Source organism: Oryzias latipes, chromosome 15, assembly GCF_053564925.1.
Source record: "Oryzias latipes strain Hd-rR chromosome 15, Olatipes_Hd-rR_3.1".
Classification (NCBI taxonomy): Eukaryota; Metazoa; Chordata; class Actinopteri; order Beloniformes; family Adrianichthyidae; genus Oryzias; species Oryzias latipes.
In genome coordinates this window covers 29,754,484-29,780,043 of record NC_136251.1, presented here as the reverse complement: position 1 = coordinate 29,780,043, position 25,560 = coordinate 29,754,484, and the positions used below count along the sequence as shown (strand labels likewise).

At 41.4% G+C, this 25,560-nt stretch overlaps 1 protein-coding gene across 1 annotated transcript; it reads left to right on the top strand.

Moving 5' to 3' along the window:
- Window positions 1–1,175: 1,175 nt before the first annotated feature.
- On the top strand, window positions 1,176–25,299 carry sptlc3 (serine palmitoyltransferase, long chain base subunit 3). Its single transcript, XM_023963031.2, has 12 exons — window positions 1,176–1,494; window positions 4,033–4,224; window positions 4,781–4,935; window positions 6,735–6,883; window positions 10,405–10,529; window positions 12,846–12,939; window positions 14,544–14,649; window positions 17,480–17,699; window positions 20,559–20,685; window positions 22,765–22,900; window positions 23,233–23,362; window positions 23,733–25,299. Exons 1-12 carry the CDS (start codon window positions 1,393–1,395, stop codon window positions 23,844–23,846), a joined length of 1,650 nt encoding a protein of 549 aa, XP_023818799.1. The 5' UTR covers window positions 1,176–1,392; the 3' UTR covers window positions 23,847–25,299.
- Window positions 25,300–25,560: the final 261 nt, after the last annotated feature.

The following is a 25,560-nucleotide window of genomic DNA, read 5'->3' as shown; positions in this document are numbered from 1 at the left end:
AAAACTTAATGTAACTTAAGGTACAAACTTAAGGTAACTTAAAACATATTTTTTCTTAAACGGAAAAGTCAACATTGTCTGATTTTTCGAAACAAATGTTTATCAGTATAAGAAAAAGAAAGTAGAATGAATGTGTCTTAACCAATAATGATAGTGATAATGAGGAAATAAAGTTCTGTTTGTTTCCAATATTGCTTGATGTAGCTTCTCCAGTACTTTTAAACGGTTCAGGAGTCTGAACGGTGCTTCAAAAATAAAGGGGAAAAACACCAATTCTTTCTATAAACAATAACGTGATGATGATGAGGCAGCATGACAGGATGAAGGAGACTCACCGCTCATCACCTTTTTTCAGAGCGTTGGACACATCCCTCTGGTCCATCAGGTCGCTTAACCAAACTTCTCTTTATGGGAGGTTCTGCAGAACTTTGGCCCGCTTTGCTGACAGCATTTTGGCTGATGCTCCGTGCATTAGCCGCTGTGCAGCTGCAGTGCTTCACTCGTTCTTATCTGAGCCGCTACAAAGCACAGCAATCTGGTTTTTATATGATACTGGCAGCAACACGGCACAGAGTTTGGGTTCGGTACCATCCCAAGTAAAAACTAAGTAGTTCATGTCTCATAACAACAGAACAAGCTGCTTCTCGCTGAGATCTCTTTGTCTTGTGCGTGTAGAGCTGCTCTCAGTTGGGCGACGGGGAAAAGGGACGGAGGCGCTCTGTGCATTTCTGCCCACAACTCAGAGGTGAATTTCTAATGAACTCCTTCCGCTCTACAGAAACTATGTCCCAGAAAACAACACAGATGTTTTTTTATTTTGGTTAAGAACTGCATAACCCTTATTAAAAAACCGCTGTGAACACTTTGAAAAGAGATCAAAAGATGATTGGCATTTAACACACTTTTTGATTGTAATTACTAATGCAACTTCAAGTAGTTTTAAGTTATAATTTCTTGATTTTAATTACTAAATTATACACTTTTTATTAGTTGCAATTATTTTTCCTTTTTGTTTCTTAATTATGAATGATGTACTGACTTATCTATCCATTCATGTATTTATCTATTCAGGTCAAACCATAAACATAACGTTTGTTGTTTAAAATTCCTTTAGTTGGTTTAGTTTCGCCCCTTACGCACAAAGTTAAAGGTCAAATAAAGAGTTAAAAGCAGATATGGTTGGACTCTGTAAACGGTCTGAAGCGTCCCGTTTACGCAGAACAGAAACATCAAGCGGTGAAGTGAAGTTTCAGAGGAAACCGCAAACAGGTCCCAACATTTCTGGAGGCTGAACCGAAACGGCAGAAGCAGGAAGTCCCCGCCAGTCCGTCATTTACGCAGCGCAGCGGCGCCTTCACGCGCAGTGGAGGAGGAGTAGCCGCTCCCGGGAACATGGCGAGGAGCGCAAACGGAAGCGGCCTGAAGCAGCTCAATCACAGCGGGATGAAATGGGACGATTCCGGGAAAAACGGATATCACAGAATAACCACAGAGGTATGTCCGGACCGGCGCGGGGATTCCCTATACCTTAAGGTGACGGTGACTGGCGTGGATGCGCAACAGACGCCGCATCCGCGTCTGTGTTTACAGTGGGGTGTCTGACATGACGTGACCTCCAAACTCCTTCCAGTCTGACCTCATCCTGAAGCTGAAACTTTATTCTCCTGAAGGGGAAGAGCTTCCTGGAACTTTGATGCGCATGAAATGTAATCCTAATCTTTCCACTTAAATAACAACTTTTGAGTTCAGGTTGCAGGACAGAATGATGTGACAGTTTAGAAGGGAAGTAGAAAAATTATCCTTCCTGAAACATGTCCTCTAAACAGACAGTCAAGTGGCAAAGTTTCTGCTTTGGATTTCTCCTGAGGCTACAAGCTTCATGTTTACTGCAGTTTTCTGTAGATAATAGTAGCACAGTGTGTTCAGATCATAAATTCAGACCTTGACATATTTTACAGGAAATTTGAGAAAAAGTTCTGAGAATTTCTTCCCATTTAGAAATATTTTCATTGAAATCCTCCTGAAGAATTAAGTTTAAATTCTAAACATCTTTGATTTTTTAATTTTAAGCTGTAAAAACAGTTTTCTAAATGACTGTTCCATCCAGGAGATTGTTTTTAACACATAAGAAAAAAAGAATATTGAATTTAAGGTGAAATAACTGGCATAAAAAAAACTAAAAAGATGTTTAAGGCGCAATCATCTTATGGTCATCTTTCAAAGCGTTCTTTTCATTATGATGACGCCGTTTTTAGCCAAAATCCAAAAACCCGTGTCGTTTTCTAGGACATCGTTTCTGCAGAGCGGCAGGAGGTCATTAGAAATTCACCTCTAAGTCATGGGCAGGACTGTTGGCACGGTGTACGCCTGCGCTAATTTCCCATCATCCATCTGTTTACACTCTTTCCCACTAGCTTACAGCCCCTCACAACACCAACCTAACATGACTACCAGTGCAATAGAAATGGCGAGCAACATCAGATCTAACCATCCGTCCAGTTTAGATCCAGATTCCAGCTCAGACGAGGAAAACAAAGACGTTCATGGATCTGTTTGTCTGCAGGTGGATGCATCAGAGTTTTTCAAACGTCATTTTCTCATCTGCTCCAGTTACAACAATTTGAAATGAAGGCCTTTTTCTTGATTTTCTTAATATAATGTCGTCCATCAGGAGAAAAATACAACAAGAACAAGTTAAAAAACACCAAAAACACTCATCAGAGTGGGTCTTTCACAGCCCATTACAGCTTATTACAAAGTGGACATTAGAAAACTAACGTACTGTCAATTCCAACCACCATGCTGCAGGTGTATGGCTGCATTGTTCGAATGACAGTTGGATTGTTCAGAGAGTCAATAAAGGAGGTTTACAAACATCCGCAAAGCGTGCATAACTCCAAACACAGTGAAAGCAAAGAACTGGCTCTGTAAACTAAATGTTTCCTGATGATGAAGAACCTCATCACAACTGTCATCACTAAGCATTACAAATGCCGGTGAGCTCATGCAGAACTGGAAACACCACCATATAGGAGGAAAAAACAGAAAGCCTGAAGGCACTACAACCTCATAAGGCTGGTCAAAACCACTAAAGTCATTTTTATTCAAAAATAGGACATTTATTGACAGTAGTAGACGGATTTTAGATGTTCGATTCTGGGTGCAGTTGGTGAATTTTAAACTTTTATACTTTCTCGCGAGTATTTTTGACTTCTTGTCACTTTTTTGTTCCTTTTTATTCATATTGAAGGTATGTACTTTAGAAAAATGACAAAGCTTTTATACCAGAAGGGTATTTTTGACCCGCTGCAGCCCCCCCTTTCAGGACACCTCCACCCCCCTCTGTATTCCTGATAAAACAACATTTCTGCTCCTGCAGATACTCAACCGGTAACTTTAATGGATCTTTAGGAGCAAAAATGCTTTGAGGACATTTATGATTTGAGCCTCACCATGCATGAGGTTTTTCACACCAACTGCTTAAAAACCCACTCAGATGAACATGGTGTTTTGGGGTTTTCACAAGCTCCTGTGGTATTTTTCTCACGACAGGAGGACATTTATAAAGAAGTGCATTTGTGATGTAGAAAATAGGCTGGATCGCTCGAATATTGCTCGCCATTTTGTTGTACCGTTAATGTGAGGTTGAAGGTGTGAGGGGCTCCTAAATTTCTTTTTCTCTCAATTGCACTTATTATTTAATTTATAACTAACAAAAAGTATTGTTCTCATTTAACTTTCTTCAAGTTTGGCTGATTATATTGTAGATTTTGGTTGAGTTTTTCTTCACACCTGGTTGTTTGTTCTAGGAGGAGCTTTGCAGAAAGAACTGGTCTGACAACTTCCTTACCTAGTGCTTATGTATCAGGTTGTTGCAAAGACTATTCCCAAATGAAATGAAGCATTTGTGCCTATCTTTAATTCTTCAAAGCACTTCTTTTAATTTTACAGCATTTGTTTTCTCTGTGCTCTACAAATACGATTACCTTTTGTTGCCTCGCCAAGCGATGTCACATGTCTTTTGCTCAACAGAAGCTCGGCGCCGGCATCAGCACGGCCTCCAGGCAGAACAAACAGGAGTCTTTTGAACAGGCGCCCATGTATGTGGCTGTCTGCACCTACATGGGCTTTGGCATCGTCACCCTGTTCGGGTACTTCAGAGACTTCCTCAGAGCCGTGGGCTTGGAGAAATGCAACCTTGCCCAGGAAAGAGAGGAGCAGAAGGTGGCTATGATGTCATCACCTCACACAATGCCATATAATGCCCTCACAGTTAACCCAGTCTTGAAAAAACAGTTTTTCTCACATAATTTCTCTTTTAGCCCTTCTGCATGTTTCTCCCTCTGTGTTCTTTTGCTTTGTAGCATTGCCATGGTTGAGACATGACACCAAAGATGTGCTGAAGATCTAATTAAATCTCAGAGGATTAAGCCTTGTCTTTGTTGCAGATACAGATTCCGTACAGAGCCTTGGCTCTACTTTTCTGTGTTTTAAAAGTCCTCATCCTACCATAAATCTGTTTTTGTCTTGTTGCTCTTTGCATGTTTTCTTTGAAGTTGAAATCAGAAAAATCCTCCTTGTTGTTGTTGTCTCTGTTGGCACATGAAGGAAAGCTGCTTCTGGAAGAAATCATGAAGCAATTTGTTCAGTAAGAGTCGATCAAAGAAGGAGAAAGAAGAAAAGAGGCTAAAATCCAAACTTTTCCTAAAAATGAAAAAACTTTTGACCCTGTGGACACAGGATTCGTCCTCTTGTCACAAATGTTTCTACTCTCTTTCAGGATTTTGTTCCTCTTTATCAGGACTTTGAAAACTTTTACACCCGAAATTTGTACATGAGAGTACGGGACAACTGGAACCGGCCCATATGCAGCCTGCCCGGGCCCGTCTTTGACCTGATGGAGAGAGTGTCCGACGACTACAACTGGACCTTCAGGTACAGAAACATCCTGGTGGCTCACGCTGATAGAAGCCAAGGAAAGTGGCAGCTGAGTAGCTCACAGAAAGCTCATCAGGTTCTGGGAGATCTGATGTGATCTGTGCTCAGGCCAAAGTGGCTTTTTTTTTTTTCTCAGCATCACTTCCTGAAACTCAATTGATATTCAACCAGCACAGCATGAAGAAAAGGATGAGCGGAGCCACACAGGAGGAAAAAATATGAATCTGTATTAAATAGGGTTTAAGTGGAAAAAGTAGCTCGACTTTTGGTGGTCAAGTGTGGTGAATCTGCACGGCTGCATGCTAACTCAGTTTGCTGGAAAGAAGTGGGTCAGTTGGTGAAATGGAGAAGTTTTCTTTAAATACTTAAACAGGCATGTGCAGCAGGGATGTGCACTCTGTCCTGACAGCATGTTTCCCAAACTTGCTCTGTTGCAAAAACACCCAAATGCTGAACCGTTTACTGGGAATGAAAATATGCCAAAAAAAGGACGAGGCATTCAGCTTCATCTTTGCTTCTGACAATAGAAATTGAAACGTGTTGGAAAAAAATTACACATTTTAATTGAAGCCATTCGTAACATTGTATGTATGGCCCTCGCCGTCCACTTTTGACCCACGCTCATTGGCTGCTACACACCCCTCACTCGCCCCTTCTGCCCCCGCAGCCCTGGTCAATGCTGCATGTGACAAATTCATGAAAAAAACACTTTTTCTTAAAATGGCAGCTTTTCTGTTGGTTTTATCTCCATAGCAACTATTTTATGTTCTGGCGGTGTCGAACAGGTCCATGTCATTTTTAGAAAAATCAGTAAAAGTACATTTTTGGATTTCCGTGGCAACAGAGTTTTATTTGTTAACCACGCCCACATTCCTAATATGTTCGCATTGCATGATATGTCATTACATTCAGCTTGAATCAATGACTTATGTATTCAATTTTCACAATATATTCCTCAAAAAATGTGTGAGCAACATAAAAATGCCACTTTAGCAAGCTCGCCATGCTAACGGCGTTTAGAATCTACAGCATCTAATTCTAACATTTTATCCCAACTCGCTTCCCAATGATGTTTGAGGAGTTGGGAGCGATAGATTGAAATCCCTAAGAGGAGTTTACATTTGCAGAAGGGGAGGAATTCAAGATGGCGACCTTATGCCAAGGTCAAAGGTCAATGAAGCTTTGGCTGTGGTTGTAGACTTAACCTGGTGGCGTGTGTGTGTAATTTTGTGACAAACAAAAGTTTGTCCTTTCCCATACTGTGCGAAAATGTGAAATTGCCAAATTTTACACTTTGCCACAAAGTAGCCACCAAGCCGTAAATTCATTTTCAGTCTGGGGGGGGTTTGCGTAAGAAAAGAAGGACTGTGAAAAAAATTAAATTTATGAACCAATCATTACTGATGATTGGTTCATATATCCTTTCAGGATCCCTTAACCTAGTTTAATGTCTGTTTCTTAGTAGATGAAAAAGTCAAACTGGTAAAAGGTGCAGTTAGCTTTTCATTAACTTTTCTCCAACCAGGCCTGGTAAATGTGTACTTCCCTGTGCTGGCCTCAGGTTTCCTTCTTTCAGTTGACAATGGACGCAACTTTCTGTGTTGCTTAACCACAGTACAGGAAAACAATTTTTTTTGTTTGTTTTAATTGTAGATTGGAAAAAAATCCAGATTTTTCAGACTTTCTCAGTTTGCACTACAAACTCTGGAGATTTTGCAATTTCAGATACAGCTTTAGATATACAAGTTTACGTGAAAAAAACAAACGCCCTAATGTAAATACTTATACCTTTTCAGGTTTACTGGAAGGACGATACCCAACGTCATCAACATGGGCTCCTACAACTACCTTGGTTTTGCTGAGAACAACGCTGATTTCCTCAAAACGGTAGCAGACAAAGTGCAGCAGTACGGAGCTGGTGTCTGCAGTACAAGACAGGAAATTGGTGAGTTTGTGGTTTGTGATGGCAAATTTCAGTTGCCCTGAAATATCTTGTTTTTGCAGCGTTTAGTACAACTAGCAGTGCAGAGATACTTAAATATCTGCCTGCGATGGGAAAGGCAGGTCAATTATTTAGGCTTTTCGTTAATTATGCACTGCAGGCATCGCTAGAGGCACATATCAGTCCACAGACGGGAGCTGTGAAAGCCATGTTTAAGTGGAACGTGTGTCAACTTTAAACAAACCCAAACAGAATAATGGTATTGATTAGTCATGTGAAAGTGGGTTCTCTGTACTGACTGTATCGGAGAACTGGAGTGAGCGCCAACCATAGAAAATGGTTTACCTTATGGATCCAAACAAATGAAGTCAATTCAGTCACCATTTTTTTACATTACGGACGCCGCCATGTTGCAGCCAGACATCATCAATAAGCCGTGATTTTCCAAGTCGGTCTGAGTCAATGTTTCCATGGCAACTAGGGGTGTGAAGATTCATTTTATTATAAATTCGATTCATATCATACTATGATTCATAGTCGATACTGGTTCATTTTGAACGATTGGATTTACTGACCTAAAATGGATCCAGAACATCTTTATGTAAAACTTCCAGCAGTGAGACTCAGACAGAAATTCCTGCTACTGAACAGTGAAGTTTTCCAGATTCTTGGATTTCTTTCAGATCATCAAGTGGAAATGAAATCTGTGTCCAAACAAACAAGTAAACAAGAATGAATGTCAAATCCATTCACATGTTAGTTTCCTAAAGTTCACCACTGTTGTTTTTCCACATCCAAAGAATCCAAAGGGAACATTCTTAGAACATTCTAGACACTGGAATGTCACATGACTTTGCTAAATTCAAAGTGTTTCCACACATTGAACTGCAACGATGGTTTAATCCAAATGGTATTTGGTCAATTTGATCAACTTTTTGCTCCAGACAGATCGATCTGGTTAGATCATAGGAATACAAATCCATTTATCGTTACACCCCTAAACAAGAACTCATGTAAAAACACCAAAAACACAATTTTCCTCAGAGTCTTTAAACAACACCAAACAGAATATAACTATTGATCCATTATGTCGACAAGGATGTGAAAGTGGCTTCTCGTTCATTTTAATTGGTGCTTTTTGAAATTTGAATCCAGTTACTGATTATTCTGTCCAGGTTTTGCCCTAATTTGCTCCCGACAGCTTGGATCAGCTCCAGCAAACCCAGGACCAAGTCAGCTTATATCATTGATGGTTAACGTTTAAATGACGGTGTAAATGTGACACTCATAGGGCTGAAGGCTTGTTTATTTTGTTAAATTTTGCTTTTATTTTTGTCCCTCTGTGGTGTTTTTGACACTTGTGGTTCCTGTTGGTTTTAGCGAGCTTTTCTTAAAGACAGAAAGATGGTTTTGTTTCTGTAAAGTGTTGCATTCTTGCACCAGTTTGGCAGAGAAAAACTAGCAAAGCTAAAAGGGACAATTTTTTTTTTTTTTGCTTTATATGTTTTTCCAAAGTTCCACTCATTCTCAGAAATATGAAATCCCCAAACTATGTATTATTTATGTGTGTTTTTACATGCAGTTTTCTCTTTTAAACTTCTGCCTTTCCAGTTTGAGAATGTGTTGAAGCAGATGTAAATATTTGAAGAATCCAGGGTTTCTCTGTCTTGCAGCAGAGATGTTGCCATCGCCACAGAAACTCACTCTGGTGATGCAAACAAAGCCCGTCCATATGTTTTTGTTGAATCTTTTATATTTAGCACTAAAGTGAACCCAGAAGCAAAGGTTTTCGGCGCCAATTGAACGAGATCCTACGATTCAAAGGGGAGGATCTGGTGATGAACTGATTATGTGGAACCTGATTGGAGCTGCAAGGACAGTAACCTTATCGGAAAACGCTTTCTGAACAAAAGAGGAGATGAAAAGTTTAAGGGAGCATAAGTGACAAACAAGGTCAAAGATGGCCATCTGTTCCTGACTGGTTAGACGAGACATTCTGGCAGCAGGTGACTGAAAGGCTCGAGGTTATCGGTCGCTGGAGATTGTAAGATTTGAGTTAGATTTGTTTGGCAGCTGACTCATACTGGAGAGCCAGGCTCCACCTATAATGACAAAACACTCAAAAAAGTTCAATTTAAGTCATTTCCTTTCTTGAGATTGGCCACTTTTCAAATTCCATTCCATGTCATTTTACATGACTATATATGGAATAAAAGCCCTCAAAGTTCAAACTACACCTTTCTGAAGTCTTCCAAACACGAGTTTGTGTACAAAAACTACACAAACACGTGAAATAAAGCTGAGAATGTCAACACAAAGTGCACTGACTGCACACCCTGTAATTAAGCAGGTCAAACATTCATGGAGCCGTATGAATGGCAAAGCTGGCGTTCCCTCCTTTTCTGCAATCATTAACGGCTAGAGATAACACTGCACATCACTTGTCATGATAAACCGCATTTAGGAAGCAGGGGTAGCCACCAAACCTGTGGAAGACGGTAGACAAACTGATGTTCAGGACACGGGCCTTTTGTGTCATAACATGTTACAGTGAAGCACGGGGCTTAGCCGGTGTTTGGAAACTCTTTAGAAGTCCAGTTTTAGAAATGATTAACTACATAAAAGCTGGTTTTATTCTTCTCTTGCAGTAATGGCTTCAGGAAAAGTCACATGCTAACAATAAAAGAGGGAAACACAGTAACGCCTTTCCAGCTCAGGTGACCAAACCTGAGTCACTGTTGCACCTGAGCCAAAGTGAAGCCAGCTAAATCCGTTTAATCTAGTCCTACCTCCGAGTGTCTGGATTTGGAGCTTTCTGGAGCTTTCTGGATGAAGGAGAGCGTCCTCTGTTTAGGGAAATGTTGTCTAAAGAGACTGAAGTGATTGAAACCAGCTGAGGTGCCACCTGAGCGGTCAGAGCGGCGCGCCGATCGATCCGACATCGCCTCAGCCGTGATGGAAAGCTCCAAACGAATCACCATATAGATGGAGCTGCTCCTCTTCATTACCAGTTTATTCCCATCACTACACATTCTCCTGGAAACATCTGACAGTTTGAACTTTAACTGCCTGCTTTAGTCAAATACAGGCATTGATCTGGATTATAATGTTTGGAGCTCCTCTTGAAAGCAATTATCACACCGTTCTGAACATGTAGTGAGCTTTTTTTTTTTCAATCATACAAATCTGTTATCATCGTCACAAACTGTTCTGAAAAAGTGATCCGGTACAAAATAGAAAAACCAGAATGTCATTTTATAGATTTAAAACACAATGTGAGCAATTTTCTAAATCAATTCAGGGTCAGAGCTGTTATGCGGGCTAATCATTACCTGACTGACTGAGCTGCATGCAGTGCAGCAGAACTGTTCAGAAACACGCATGGTGGGCGAGGACCAACAGCTTTCTAACATCTATGAATTTAAATCATATATTAAGAGAAGAACATGTACAGCGAGAATGGGATGAACCGCTGGATCACCAGTGATTTCATTGAGTTATTCATTTGTGATCCCATCTCTTAGGTAATCTGAGCATCCATGAGGAGCTGGAGCAGCTAGTGGCCAATTTTCTGGGAGTGGAGTCCGCCATGACTTATGGGATGGGTTTTGCTACCAATTCAATGAACATCCCGGCACTTGTTGGCAAGGTAGGTTATTTTACACCAAACGTGATCGGCATTAGTCACAATCACCCCTACGGGGCAATGACCTGGGGCTTTCTGGACCAATAGAAGGTTGTAGAGAGGAGTGGCTGCATCTTAAGATGAGCACCAGTGTGTCTTGCAGTTCCCTTGAGGCTCCACATCAACCATACTTTGATTACCTCTCACCTACTTAACCTGTACTTACCCATACGTGTAGTATAAGTGTTTACGTTGACCTGTCGCCTGCAGCATGCCCGTAGACAAACATGAATGCACGTTTTCCTTCTACGGGCTCACCAAGGTCTATGAATTTAACATTTCCAGCGGTCCAGTTGGATTTCCCCTACAGGTTTGCCCATTTTTCCCCCACAGACAGCCTGTATCCACCTGTAGGGGTAGTTGTGACTACGGCAAACAAAGAATTTTGATTGTGTGTGGGTGGCTCAGCCGTCTTCATCAAATTACTTCTTACATTAACGACTAAACTCAGCTGCGAACAATTAACCACCTCAGTTAATTAAAATCATAATGAAACATTACAGTAGCCAGAAGGAGAAGGCTCAGGGACAATTTGCTGCTTTTAGACATCAGACCAGGAAAGGCAGCTTTTGTCACGGGCGATGCTTCGGGGTGTGACGAAGCACAATGTGGTTTCTCAGCAGATTAGGCCGCCTCGTGCAGAGAGGATAACCAGAGGCAACGCAGCATATATGCAGTGGACTAGACAGAAGGAAGACGAGGCGGATGGCTTAAGCCAGCGGTCTTCAACCTTTTACAGGCCACAGACCGCTTTAATAACAGACGGTCCGGTCTGTTCTAGGCTAAAGAGAGCATCTGTTTCACTAAACATTTGAGGGTAAATTTGATCTTTATCTGTAAATATCTGGAGATCTTTTTCTGTACACAAGATTTCATGAAAGAAGCACAAAAATGTCTTCTAGATTTTTCCTTAACTCATATTTGTCAAAGTGGAAGCTAAAAAAATCAGGTGGCGACTTCATCTTCGACCGACTTTTAAGTACTGATAAATAAATAAAAAAATAAAAGAATAACGGTCACTAAAACTGGTGTTTTCTAAATATAATAACACACGTTATTCCACTACTCGAACAACTTTATTAGCAGCATCCTTGTAACGTTAGACAGCTGGTTGATGAATATTCTTACATTATTATTATGGTCTGTGGGAACAACAGTCATAATGAATCCATTTTCGGAGTAAAGACTCCTGGTTTTTGTCTGTTAAATTTCCTCTCTCTTTTATTTTGAAGTCTTTTGTTTCCTTTTTTCTGCCAAAAGAAACTTTTCAAAGAAGTTTGTTTCCCGCTAACTTTGCTTGTTTTGGAGTTTCAGCTTAGCGGTCGACTTAGCCGCTTCAGGAAGTAGGCATTAGATTTTACCAAGTGACTTGACACGCGTCAAGAATGAGTCGCATGTGGTGGAGAGAACCCAGTAGTTTTTCAAAATGAAATTTCCTTCTGAATCCAATTATAATTAACACGCAAAAAAAAAATGTAGTTCGTGTTTTATTTTTCTCCACAGCCCGGTACCAACTGTCCTATGGACCGGTACCGGTCTGCGACTCACTGGTTCAAGTGATTGGAGTGCAACGCAGGAGGTGTACACTTTTTGGGCTGAAGCCCCAACTGACCCTGTCAGGGTGCGAGGTCAACCCCGGCTGCAGCGTCTGTCCTGCAGGGAACAGCGCGTGTCATGGCGGGCTCCGTGTGCAGCCAGAGCAACATCAAAATGACAGCTGTTGGTACACGAACAAGTGGGTCAGCTGAACCCCGGGCCAAAGTCTGCATATCTGTCACTGAGATGGTGCAAGCGCTGCCTCAGTCAGATTAATACAGCGTCTGTGTTATATATGCTAATGCTCAAGAGAGAATTTTGTGGAACAACTGAATTCATTTGCATGCTGATTTTTTATGTAACACCAGGAAACTGCACTCTCTACATGAAATCTGTAATGTCTGTGGGGGTAAAAAAAAAAAAGTATCTTTGAGGATAAAAATTCATACACAGAGGACCCAGACATGGATAATATGTGATAAAGAGGGATGGGCTGACTAGCAGTTTAGCCATGTGAATCCATTTTATTCTATTCCCGTTTCTGCAGGGGAATCTGGCGTTGATGGGATAACAGAGATGAACAGCAAGCTTGAACCTCATTAGCTGCTTTTACGATGCTGAACACCGTTCATTTATTTACTTATCTTATCAACACTGTTCAGATTTGTAGACGAGTTTTGTTAGAAATGGCCTCCAAGAAGATGATAGGCTTTGGATGTCATACTATGTGCCGCTGTTTTTCAGGGTTGTTTGATACTAAGCGACGAGCTGAATCACACGTCTCTTATTCTGGGGGCCAGACTGTCTGGAGCAACTATCAGAGTGTTCAAACACAACAGTAAGTTTACGTCTTCTGCGTCCTCCTGCAGGCTGAGAGACGCACTTCCTGCTCTGCAGAGCGGGATCTGCTTAAGGCTCAGACCTACTTAACATTCCTTATTTAGAGCGGAAGAAGTTTTCACCAAAGAAGCTCAGTTTGCAGTTTAAACTGCTTTTCATACATCAGCCGCAAAAAACGACCCCACATTTAAAGTCCTATTCCATATTCCTTATTCTGTTTTCAAAGTGTTCCCAGTGGTCTGTTAGTTATAATTATGCCCTTTTTAGCCAAAATTGAAAAATCAGTGTTGTTTTCAAGGACATAGTTTCTGCAGAGCGGCAGGAGTTCATTCAAATTCACTTCTGAGTTCTTTATGTTCTATCCTGCTAGCTTACAGCCCCCTCACAACCCCGGTGCAACAAAAGTGGCGAACAATATCAGAGCTATCCAGCCGTACAGTTTAGATCCACATTCCAGGAAAGCAAAGACGTTCGTAAATCTAGGCGTCATAATGGGGCGGAGCAGGGAGCTTGTAGCGCGCTAATTGTAGCACGTCAAAAATACGATCTTTTTCGAGCAGCATTTTTTCATTTGCTCCTGATTCACAACAATTTGGATAAAGAGATACCTAAAATTGCAATTTTAAGCTGAATGTTCTTTGTATATGTCCTCCATCATCAGAAAAAGGCCACAAGCAGATGTTAAAAACACCATTTTCACTGGAGTGGGGCTTTAAATTGAAATTGTACGTCACGCTTGCATGTAAACCTACACCATTCAGAGCAAATGCACAGCAAGCGGCTGTTTTTTCTCGCAGAAAACCATTTCATGCACAATAGCTGGAATAAGCCAGTGATGTGTGAGCAAATGTGTGCTGACAGGTACAAGCTCAGTCAGTTATGGGCTCTCCCTGCAGACCCCACAGGCCTGTCTAAAGGCTAAGAACCCTCCAGCAAATCAACTGCGGATCCTTTTCCCCCCCCAAAAAAATGATATTTGAGTGGAAGATTGAGTGTATCTGAAATATTTAAAACAATAGCATTAACATCACCAAACTATGGCTGTGGGAAAATGCTACAATTTGTCTCTTTTTACTGTCCTCATGTTGTACAAGTAGCATTTCCTCAGCCAAGGAGATAAGATAAGAGGCGAGATGGAAGATTTACAGCAGGAAGCACATGTCCCACATAACCAAGCAGTCACACAACATTTCAGACGAGTTTATCTGAAAGCTGAGCTGTGAAGCCGTCTCCTTCACAGTGGTGTCTGCTTGTCTCTAACGCTGTTCTGTCCAGAAAATCAGCAGAAAGGCATCCGTCTCCTCTTGAGTAAACATGCTTTTTCATTCAGGCAGTCATATCAATCATGCAGACCCTGTTATTAGCGGTGGCAGACTTTCTTCTGATCAGTACTGTTCAATTTCAGTCCTGCTTGAAATGTTTCATGGGTGGTCAACACTGCCCCCTGCTGGCGTGCAGCAGGATTGCTTCACTTGTTTCTCAAAGTCTTAGTAAATCAGAAAATTTGATTCGAATATTATAACAAAACAACAATGTGGATGTTTTTCTTGGTACGCTCTTGACTAAATATTCACAAATTATGCTTTTTTTTATCTTTGTCAGACATGCACAGCTTGGAAAAGATGCTAAAAGAGGCCATATGCTGTGGGCAGCCCCGGACCCACAGAGCCTGGAGAAAGATCCTCATCATGGTGGAAGGCATCTATAGGTCAGAGATCTCCACACAGACGCACATATTTGGACTCGGTGGAGAGAGTTTTTGCTCCCCCAGGTGTTTCTCACAAAGTTTTCCCCTGACAGAAATGTGTAATCTGAGGTGACCCTGTGCTCAGCGGTTTCTATAATGGACCCTTTTCATGGCGGCCCCTCCCACAAAACGGATCATGTGTGTGCCTCTAAAGGCGCCGTGTTTGTGTGTCGTTTGATTGGTGCGGAAAAGGAGAGGTTTTGTGTGTCCTTCCTGGCAGCGAGCTGTCCCAGGTCTCAATGACCCTCTCCATCTGCTCATTAGCTCCATTTCAAGGCCAAATGGAGCTACTGAGATTGATTTGGCTGAACTTCCAACTCTTTTTCCTAAAGCTTTCATATTTTGCATGTTTGAGGAAAATCCAAAACACAGCCGTTAATATTTTTATAGATTTTATGTTTATCAGACTCCATTTATCAGACAATAATGGCTCAAACTGACGATGCAGCGAAATACTACTCCGGAAAAAATGTTCTTGTTAAAAAATATAGAACGATGATTTTTATTGCTATGAATAAATAAAATTCTTTAAAACAAGCTTTGATTTCCCGCCCTTTCAAGGTGAAATTAAATCCTAAAAGTAGCTTTACACATGATTTAGATCTCTGGTAATTGGAAAAACTATGTCTTAGAAAATCTATTTATTCTTATTGTTTTCATTTTATTTAAAAATATATGGTTTTGTTATTTTTGCAATGCTTTAAGAAGCTCGTGTTGGTGATTTCTTAGTCTTTGTCAATAATTACACTAGTATTGACTCAAAAAATGGGGGTGGGGCAAAGCTTTATGGTGGGGTCGACAGCTTTCCCGATTGCCCCGCCCTTAGCTCCTCCCCTGCTTATCATTTATATAAGTGTTAAGTAAAGTGAAAAGAAGCATTATTATATTTCTTATAGACATTGCTAAAAAACTGAAAAATAAAAAAACAGATAATTTCAAGAACAAATAACTCAACTTCTTGTTTTTAAATGTATAATTTTTAAACAAGTTGTTACATTTACTGAAAAGTTACTTGTAATTTGGTCTTAAATCAAGTTAATGAGATATTAAAACTAGAAACTAAACTAGTCACACATTCTCGTCTCTGAATAAGTTAGTGTTCAAACCTGAGTTCCTCTCAGTCATCTGACACCTGAACAGGTGCTCAGCCAGCAGGTCAAATCGCTCAGCCACATCACTTATTATGTTAGTACTTTAAAAGGATTCAAAAAGTTTTAGAGGAAAGGAAAACACAGAAGAAGAAGGAAAGACAGATGCATAAAGATGGATCAAGTTTGTGCATTAAAAAAAAATGTCGTCCTCAAAAAATCTGCCAGTAGAGCCGGTAGAATTGGTAAGATGTCTTAAGATACATTGAGATGTTGTGCTCCAATTTTGCATTTGTTTGGTTCTCCAAACAATAATCAATGATCATTATTAAAGCATCTTGCTTATCAAAGCTCATACAAGAAAATCAAGAATACACAAAGAAAGAAAACTGCATTATCTTTAAATGAGCAATAAAGACTCAAAGTGAGGCATTTTGCTGTGGTCACTGGAAATATTATGTTACCAAAAAAAAACTGTATTGTTAAAAAAAACGTTATATCTTTAAAGTAGGTCCATTTACATACATACAGTACATGTGAGGCACTGACGTCATCATCTGATGTACAAACAAATGAACCCTACGGAGTAGATTGTGTGTTGTTTAAAATTGAATTTCAACATTTGTCTTCCGTTTGCAAACTGTAGCATAGAGAAGAATCACTGAAATGGTTATAAGTGACTTACTTTTACTCATAATTGAAGTCTGTGTGCCTCTCCTTCTGAAGAAACACTTGGATAGCCTGTTTTAGACGTCTTCCTTTTTCTTTCTTCAGCTTTAAAAGTCTCTCTGTCTCCATGGAGATCACTGTCCAAGACACGTCTAAACAAATTCCCGAGTTTAGACAGTAAATTCTCCTTTCAGAAAATGATGCTAAGCAATATTAAAGAACTACTGGATGGCTGCACCTGACTTCTCCCACTAATTCTATTATTCTTTATCTGCAGTGCCACATTCTGTGGGATCACCAGCGCCCTCTGCCTTGAGGGAAGCGTACTGCGGGCCTCACCTGGTGTATTTCTAATGCACATTTTTAGCAGATAAAAAAGACTAGATGGGTCACAAAATGACACCAATGTAATCAGACAGTTGGCGCCAAATAGAAAAATGAAGTAGTTAAAAATAAAGCGCCTTCTGTGATGATAGAAAGACCGAAACGCGCGCATCAGCTGGAACTCAGTCAGTGTCTGCGGCGCAGGGTAGGCACGGACTGCCGGTGCCTCACCTGCTGCTTTATCGTGTGTTTTTTTTCATTTAGCTCAATGTATTTATGTATTAAGCTATATTTTGGAGGTGAGGTACAGACTCACCTGCCTCCACTTACTGCACGTCAGTAATGCAAATACTTTTACCCCAAAATATTCTATTTTAATCACTGCAACAAACCAACTATCCTCATTTTTAGGCTTGATAAAATAAGACAAGGTTTAGACAATTTCGGAGAAAGTTTTTAAATTTGTATGTAAATTATGAGTCAAAAAGATGAGTTTTATCATAGAAATGATTTAAAACAAGATTTACGGTTGAATTTTATATTGAAACAAGCATTTTCCTAAAAAGGTTACTATCAAGTTATTTTTATCTTCTATCAAGGGTAAAATGATATATAAACTAGAAACTAGACAGAAATCCTCGGTGATATTTTGTGTTTCTGCTATAAAGCTTGAGTTCCTTCGATGCTAATTGTGACTCTCCGGCCGTCAGCATGGAAGGCTCCGTGGTGCGGCTGCCTGAAGTCATTGCCCTGAAGAAGAAGTATAAGGCGCACCTGTACCTGGACGAGGCCCACAGCATTGGAGCTGTGGGGGCAACGGGGAGGGGAGTGACTGAGCTGTTTCATGTGAACCCGGCTGATGTGGACGTGATGATGGGGACTTTCACAAAGAGCTTCGGGGCTTCTGGAGGCTACATCGCAGGGAAAAAGGTTGGCTTTTTCGGCCAGCATTGGCTGCTACCTGTTGTTTTCTTGTCCGCTTTTGATTTATATTCTTGCACCACCGTAGATATTAATTTTCAGATGGCTAAAATCCCTCTCCGAGCGTTCCTAATGGTCTATTGAAAATGATTGTGCCATTTTTAGCCAAAATTGTTTTCTTGGACATAGTTTCTGCAGAGCGGCAGGAGTTTATTAGAACTGCACCTCCAAGTTGTGTGCGGAACTGCTGGCACTGAGCAACCCCGCCCCCCCTTCCCCTCCTTTGTAGCTGGGAGCTCAGAGCCTTGTGGCCTGCCCAGCGTATGTTCAAACAGCATTTATTCATCTGCTCCTGATTCACACTAATGTGAATAAAGAAATACTCAGAAATGTAGTTTTGAGATTAATTGATATATTTATTTATATTATATATTATAAACAACAACAAAAAAACAACAAAAACACTATTTTCATGGGAATGGGTGTTTAAATTATGTTTTAATGAAAGATCTTGTGTTCGTAACACTCACTAGTTTCTTCTTTCAACAAACTTCTTCAGTTATGGAAAACGCTCTTCATAAACTAATTGATAAAAAAAAGAAATGAGATTTTCCCCAGAATTCCTTTTTTCGGACATCAACCAAAGTGTCCAATCACTTTAATGAGGAGCACAGCAACAGCCTTCCAGTTCTCTGTGCAGCTTTTATCCGGAAAACAGGGATGTGTTGTCTCAGAGTAAACGCAATGCCGTCCATCATCTGTGTTTTTATTTCCTTTCACATCTCCAGAAACCCGTCTAGTTGCTACGCAAAAAAACAATCCTCTTGGACCCAAATAGAGTTAAGATTGATTTCCAGAAATAGGTCCGGAGGATTAAATGCTCTGAAACAATTCCAATAGCCATTAGTTATAATTACAGGTTGTTATTTCAACACTTTTTAAAGCGCCTGGCAAGATGAAATACATAACGCACTTTTTAAATAAACTGTTGGATGGAGAGATGAGAGTTAATCACACGCACTCCATCTAACATCCCTTTTTATGCTTCTCATGTGTCCCGACAAGTGTTCCTAATATCCCCTTAACTGTAAATCTGGGCCTTTGGAATTCCTTTTTAGTCCATTAAAAAGTTCACTTTAGTACATAACTGCGCTGGTTTGTGGCAGTTGATTAGAAAGCAACAAAAGAACCAGCCGTGCTGTTCGAATTAGGCGGCGAGGAGCGGACCCTTCCTTCACGCCATGGAAGCTCAGGCCTGTAATAAGAAGGTAACGCTGGCAGAGGGCCAGCCCCTTCTTGTGGCGGGCATCGGAACTGCGCTCCAGATTTTTACCAGGCACGGTGAGGTTTGGGGCATGAACACACGGCACGGTTTGACAGCTGACTGTCGTAAACTCCCAGAAGAAGAAGGACAGGAAAGGAGTTGATGCATTTGTTGTTGTGGTGAAGACCCCAAATCCTACTTTAAGTGGGTTGGGGTTGGCTAACTAAAGACTCTGCAGATGTGATCTGGAGAACAGTTGTGCTTTAGCTTGTTTTATGGGACTACCTCAAATAAATAGCAGAGAAAAATAGTCTTCAAGAACTTTCTAAAATATTTACAAAGTCCAGATCCAATCATTTATTGAGCTATTTTGAAAACATTGAATTATGTCGATTTTGGCCAAACTCAAAAACTTCCCTCTGCAGGAGTTCATTAGAATTTAACCTCTCAGTTGTGGGCAGAGCAACCCCGCCCCCCTTTCCCTCCTCTTTCCTGGGTGCTTTCTGTTTAGTCCTCCACTGCCCCCCCCCCCCCCCCCCCCCAACTAACATTAGCGGTGCAACAAAAAGAGCGAGCAACATTGGAGCCATCCAGCTGTAGAGTTTGGAGCCAGATGCAGCTCAGACCAAACGTTCAGTGGATTCATCAGAATGGAGCGGAGCAGGGAGATTGCAGCCAATCTTTTTCAAACACGTTTTTCCGTCTGAAGAAAGATGTACTCAGAAATGCATTGTAAGCTTAATTACCTGTTGGGTTTTTGTTTGCCCTCCATTAACAGAAAAAATGCTACAAGAAGATGTTAAAAACACCAAAAATGATTTTTCCTTAGCAGTGGGTCTTTATGTGAAGGGAAAGATTATTACTGTGGCCATATTAAAACCACTTCTGTGACCACCATGTGGCTGAGGAACCATTCTCAGCTGTCACTCCATCCCCAAAGCGTCTAATGGATTTCGGACATCTTCTCTCAACGGGCTTATCTTGGTTTGCACCACAATCCTGCGGGACCGCAGGGCTGCAAAAATCGTCCGCCTTAAATGAAAACACATGTCAGGTTTCTCCCAGACTCCTGTCCTCCTTCTGAGCGCTTTTCACTCCAAATCCCCGTCTCTCCTCGAGTGTTGGAGGAAGCCACAACCGCCGCCCAGTGGGGGACAGATGGCATTGAACAGAGTGGTGGCCAGACATCATCTCCGGCTCCGTGTCATCACCCCGCCGCCGCTCGCTGCCACTGAGCGGCGGCCTATGGCAGCTCCAGGCCCACTCCCAACCTCCAAGTACTCACACATGCTGTAGAGCCAAATCAGTTCCCCTGAAATTCTGCTCCTCTCCTGTCAAGCATCGGTAGAATTCATCTGCTGCTGACATTTCAGACAAATGAGCTCTGACGATCCTCATTCTGGCTCATGACGCTGTTGGTTCTCTCTGCGGTTCAGCTGGGAGATCATCCTGAACTGCTTTACAGCCAAGACGTTCAAAACGTGTCGGGTTTTAAGTGAGCTCTTCCTCATGGCGCTAAACTTCTTTTGCATTTACAGATCTGAAATTTGAAGGACGCGCTCAGTCTTCACACACTAATCCTTACCGCTTGTCTCACCTGGCAGGAGCTGGTGGATTACCTGCGCAGTCACTCCCACAGCGCCGTTTACGCTTCGGCCATGTCGCCTCCGGTCACAGAGCAGATCATACGGGCCATCAAGTGCATCATGGGAAAAGATGGAACAACGGAGGGTACGTGTTTTTGTGTTTTTTTTGCTGCCTTTTGTGTAAGTTCGTCTGCAGGACTGAAGAAGTTGAGCAGTGGAAAACAAAGAACTCATTAAAATGAGAGCAGCTCTTCAGATTTGCATGACCTCAATCGCCATTTCCTCTGGACTTAATGATATTTAGCAACTTTTACTTTCTTGACGAACATTAACTTACGTTTTATACTTTTTTTAAATAATTATCTTATAGAAAAAACAACTAAGCAAATCCAGGAGACACTGGCATTGTTAACGTTACGAGAAAGACCTGCAGGAAAACACAAACAGCTGCTCCGTCCGGCCATGTGGAAACAATTACAGGGGTCTGTGGTGGTGAAAGAAGGGGAGGCGTGCAGTCGTGGAACATTCTTATATGGATGTTGATCCAACGTTACTGTGTCACGGGAATTAGACACAAGAGCAGAGAAGAAGGGCAGAGAACGCTCTGAATTTCATCTATGAAGAAGAGGAGGAGGAGGAGGAGGAGGAGAAAAGGAGCGGAAGTTTGTGACACCTAGTAAATGAGGGGGAAATAAAGCAGCATTATAGAACAAGCATCATGGGTTAGTCAGTGCAAGGATGAATGTGTTTGAGAGACAAAGTAGGTTCAACCAGGACATCTTCGCTTGATGCTTGACAGGCTTTCAATCTGACGTTGTTCAGGGAAATAGCTGTTCTGAATAAAAATCGAGTTTTTGGCGTTTTTCACATGTTCTTGCGTCATTTTTTTCTGAGAATGGAGGGCATATATCAAGAAAGTTCAGCTCAAAATTGCATTTCTGAGTATTTCTTTATTCAAATCATTGTGAATCAGAGGCAGACGAATAAAGTCAGTTTGAAAAAGATCGCGTTTGTGACGTAGAAAAGTTCTGATGCATCCACTTGTAGATGACCGCGTACGTCTTTGTTTGCCTCCAGTACTGCTCGCCATTTTTATTGCACCGGTAATGTTGTGTTGGTGTGAGGGGCTGTAGCGGGAGGGTGTGTGAACAGAGAGCTCTCAGCAGTATGAAGGTTATTGATCTCAGAGCAACTTGGAGGTGAATTTGGAACTCCTGCCACTCTGCAGAAACGATGTCGTAGAAAAAAAAAACATTTTTTTTTTTTACTTTTGGCTAAAAACTGCATAATCATAGTTAAAAGACCACTGGGAATGCTTTGAAAATAGATGAGAAGATGATCAGAGTGGGACCTTTTCCTGTCTAATGAAGGGAAAAAACGCAATCAACACAGCATCTCTCTGAAAAGACTTTTTCTCTTTTGATCTTTCTCCACGATGTCACCTTTTGCATCACTTTGACAGAAGCAGCATCCACAGATTCTCCTATCATTTCTGCGTTCGGCAGCAGGAGTTTGACCTCCGTGGCTGCTTGCTTAGCAGAAAGGAGCAACTCACTGGTGCTTTTTGGCAGATGTTCTAAAGTTATGTCCCCCCCCCCTCTGTTGCTGCTCTCAGATAAGGGGATTTAAAGTTCTTTCTTACGTCTCTTTGAAAGATCTGCCAATCTGTTTCCCAGTAACCCGAGGGAAACAGAGTCGTGCTCCAAGATTGGGCCGATCCAAGCTCCGCTGCAGTTAGAGAGCAGGCAGGCTGCCTGGCCGTTCCCATTGTTCACAAACACAGGGAGGGGGGTGAGCTGAGAAGGCCACCTCTGCTGCCTTTGACGTGTTTCCTGAGTTCATCTGAAGGGCTGTACATTCACCATTCAACCGTTATTCATGACGCTTTTCTGTCTTTGCTGACCCGCTGCGGCAATTTCCAATTTTTGGAGAAACCCATTGCAGCCGATTAGTAAGCCAGTCATCGTGGAAACAAATAAGTGCGTGTGCAGTGCTATCATGCAGGAAAAGCTGAACCATCTGCTGCTGCTGCTGCAGCTGAGATGTAATCAGGAGCAACCTCGTCGTAGAGGTTAGAATGGCCCAGATGGAGATGCAGGACTCACAAGGAGATGCTACTGCACAATCTCACAGCGCATTAGCTGATCCCGACTCCTGCAGCAACGTGGAAAATGGGGAAACAGAGAGGGTAACTCATCTGGTGGTGTCCTTGTTTTAATTGCAGGCATTCGACGGATCCGCCAACTGGCAGAGAATACCAGATACTTCCGAGCCAGGCTGAAGGAGATGGGCTTCATCATTTACGGCAATGATGACTCACCTGTTATTCCTGTCCTGCTCTACATGCCGGGCAAAGTGGTGTAAGCACACACAAGAACAGGACACTCCCACTGAAGCAAAAATGAACCTCCTGAGGCTTCACACAGCTCTGCCTGTATAATATCGAACTAATTAGAAGCCAAGTTTGGAAACATTTGACAAAAATCATTAAATAAAATTGTCAGAATCCATGTTTTACATGAAGACCATTGTTGTTCAACTTCAGGTTGTCTGAAGTTCTGTTGTCGACAAGTTTTACCCTCTATGATACAAAGACTATTGGTCAAATGTTTGCACACATTATTTTTAAAATAACTTGTTCCAAAAGAAAAAGAAAAAAGAATCAAAGTTGTGTTTTTTCTTCCTTGGTCAGCGCTTTTGCCAGAGAAATGCTGCAGAGGAAAATCGGTGTGGTGGTGGTCGGCTTCCCAGCCACGCCAATAACAGAAGCCCGGGCTCGCTTCTGTTTGTCTGCAGCGCACACCAGAGCCATGCTCAACCAGGTAAACGCACAGTGACATCTCTACGGTGGCCCTGAAGTGCAAATCACATCACCAAATCACTCAACACAAAAAATATGTATTAAAAATGACAACAAAATGTTAAAAAGCAAAAGAAATCAATTAAAAAACTCAATTTTTAACATTTCATTTGATTTCTGGAACCTACTTCTGCTCTTTTAAACGTTTCCTTTTTATTTTGTTTGATTGTTTTTATTTTGTTTGATTTCCAAAATGCAATTTTTGTGTTGCTTTTTTAACTGTCATTGTGATTTTTGATGTTTTTATTGCGGTGAGTGATTTGAACTTCAGGGCCACCGTACATCACAGACACACACAGAGCGCTTTAGCCAATGACACTTTGCATTTTCAGGTGCTGCAGCATCTGAATGAAGTGGGAGACCTTCTGTGTCTCAAGTTCTCCCGACGGAAACGTCCATCTTCGCTTGACCTCTGTGAAGAGACAGACTTCGGGCTGGACAGCTGATGCACCTTTCTAGCAGTTTAACATTTCAGTGTCAAAATCATTGACTGTATCTGGGAACTGGACTGAGGGGCGTTCCAAACAGGAAGTACCTGCTGGCTCCAAGAAGCCAAAATCCCACAGACTTCTATAGAGAAATAAACAGCTGTGACTCAGTCATTCTATTGGTCAGAAGAACCATTCTTGCTCTGACCTTTTTTAAAACATCTTCTTGATAATCCTCTTTTTTTATTCCAATTTTTTTTCTTTGTTGCACGTTATTGAAATTATGAACTGACCAATCAGATGCTTTAATCAAAGTAGGTGGAGCCCGCTGGCCCCCACGTACAAGCTTCCAAACCTTTGACAGATTTCCTGTAGCCCGAGTGCTAGGGGTGTGGCCTTCCAACAAGCTCGCCCCTGATTGGTGAGAGTGGTCGCCATAGAAACTCAGACCGACTCAGACAATCGCTGCTGCAACAAGGCGGTCTCCATATTGCAAAACAAAAGTTAGGCAACTGAATTGACTTTTTTACACATCACACCCACTCGGCCCAGGTCTCAGATACGGTCAAAGGTCAAAACCAGTTTTTTTACGACACTACCGGCTCGCGAACGAGAGGCTCCAGCGAGTTCATGCATCCCACTGCACTGCGGGATTCAGATGTGTAGCAGATGCTTTCACAAGGTTCTTAATTCTTCCTGATTCTAGTTAATTGTTGTTGCTGTTCCTCAAAAACCCAATGGACTTGATTAACGTGGAGAGATTTGTGGAAAATGTGTTGAACAATCAGAAACAATCTGGTTTCAGTCTCAGGTATTTTGTAAAATAGTGTCTATTTTGGAAACTGATTTTTATTTTATTTTAGAAGACTTCAGTCCAGAGGCCTCAGCCTTTTGTGTCTCATTTTATCATTGATTTTTAAAAATAGAGCTCAGAAGAAGGCTCGCTCGTCTCTTTATGTCTATATTTAGACTGAAACTTTATGTGGGCAACTTTTTTTTGCCTTGTATAAAATAAAGTCTGCCACCATATATGGAGAAAAGTTGGGGCTAGTAGACCATAAAGAACAATTTTGTGTTGGAATGAATGAAGATGGGAAACGTATTTACTGCACTGCAAAAACAGATCCCGTAGCAGGAAGTCAAACAATCTGCCAGTGGGGGAACAAAAATGCTCTTACCAAAATTTGTTATGTTAAGAAAAAATGCAAAGTCACACAGATGTGTTTTCTTAAACTAAGATTATTTTGTTGTTAAAAAACTTTTAAATAAGATTTTTTTTCTTACAAGACAGAAAATGAGACTATTTGTCTTTAGATTCTATTTTTGCAGTGCGTACGTTATTTTTAGATCGTCCAACTGTCGAGTTGATTTTAAGGAGGATGATGCTTTTTTTTTTATCTCAAACTGAGGTCAGTGACAAGAAATCAGATTTTAAAAAACAAAAGGCAATAAACATATTTCTAAAAAGAAATGACGTTTTTTATGTTCAAAGAAAAGAGTTTGAAGCTAACGGAAACACAAAAGTTGATTAATGACCCGACTGAGGCGTTTCTGATCTTTTCTTTTGTGCGTTTTGGTTCCTGACACGAGATTATTTACCCTGTTGCAGCCGATCCGACTCGGCAAAAGACGGCAGCGTTTGTGTTCCACAATGAGCTGTTGTTCTGAGCGTTTCCTCAGAGTGCAGCGCCACTTTCATCTCTGTGATAAATGGCGGCCCTTCTGTGTGCCG

Excerpts from the sequence above, each read along its gene's own strand:
- sptlc3 (XM_023963031.2), top strand. The coding sequence starts at position 1,393 with ATGGCGAGGAGCGCAAACGGAAGCGGCCTGAAGCAGCTCAATCACAGC. Across the intron at positions 12,940-14,543 it reads CAGAGTGTTCAAACACAACA|ACATGCACAGCTTGGAAAAG; the intron begins GTAAGTTTACGT and ends TATCTTTGTCAG. Across the intron at positions 22,901-23,232 it reads TACATGCCGGGCAAAGTGGT|CGCTTTTGCCAGAGAAATGC; the intron begins GTAAGCACACAC and ends TTCCTTGGTCAG.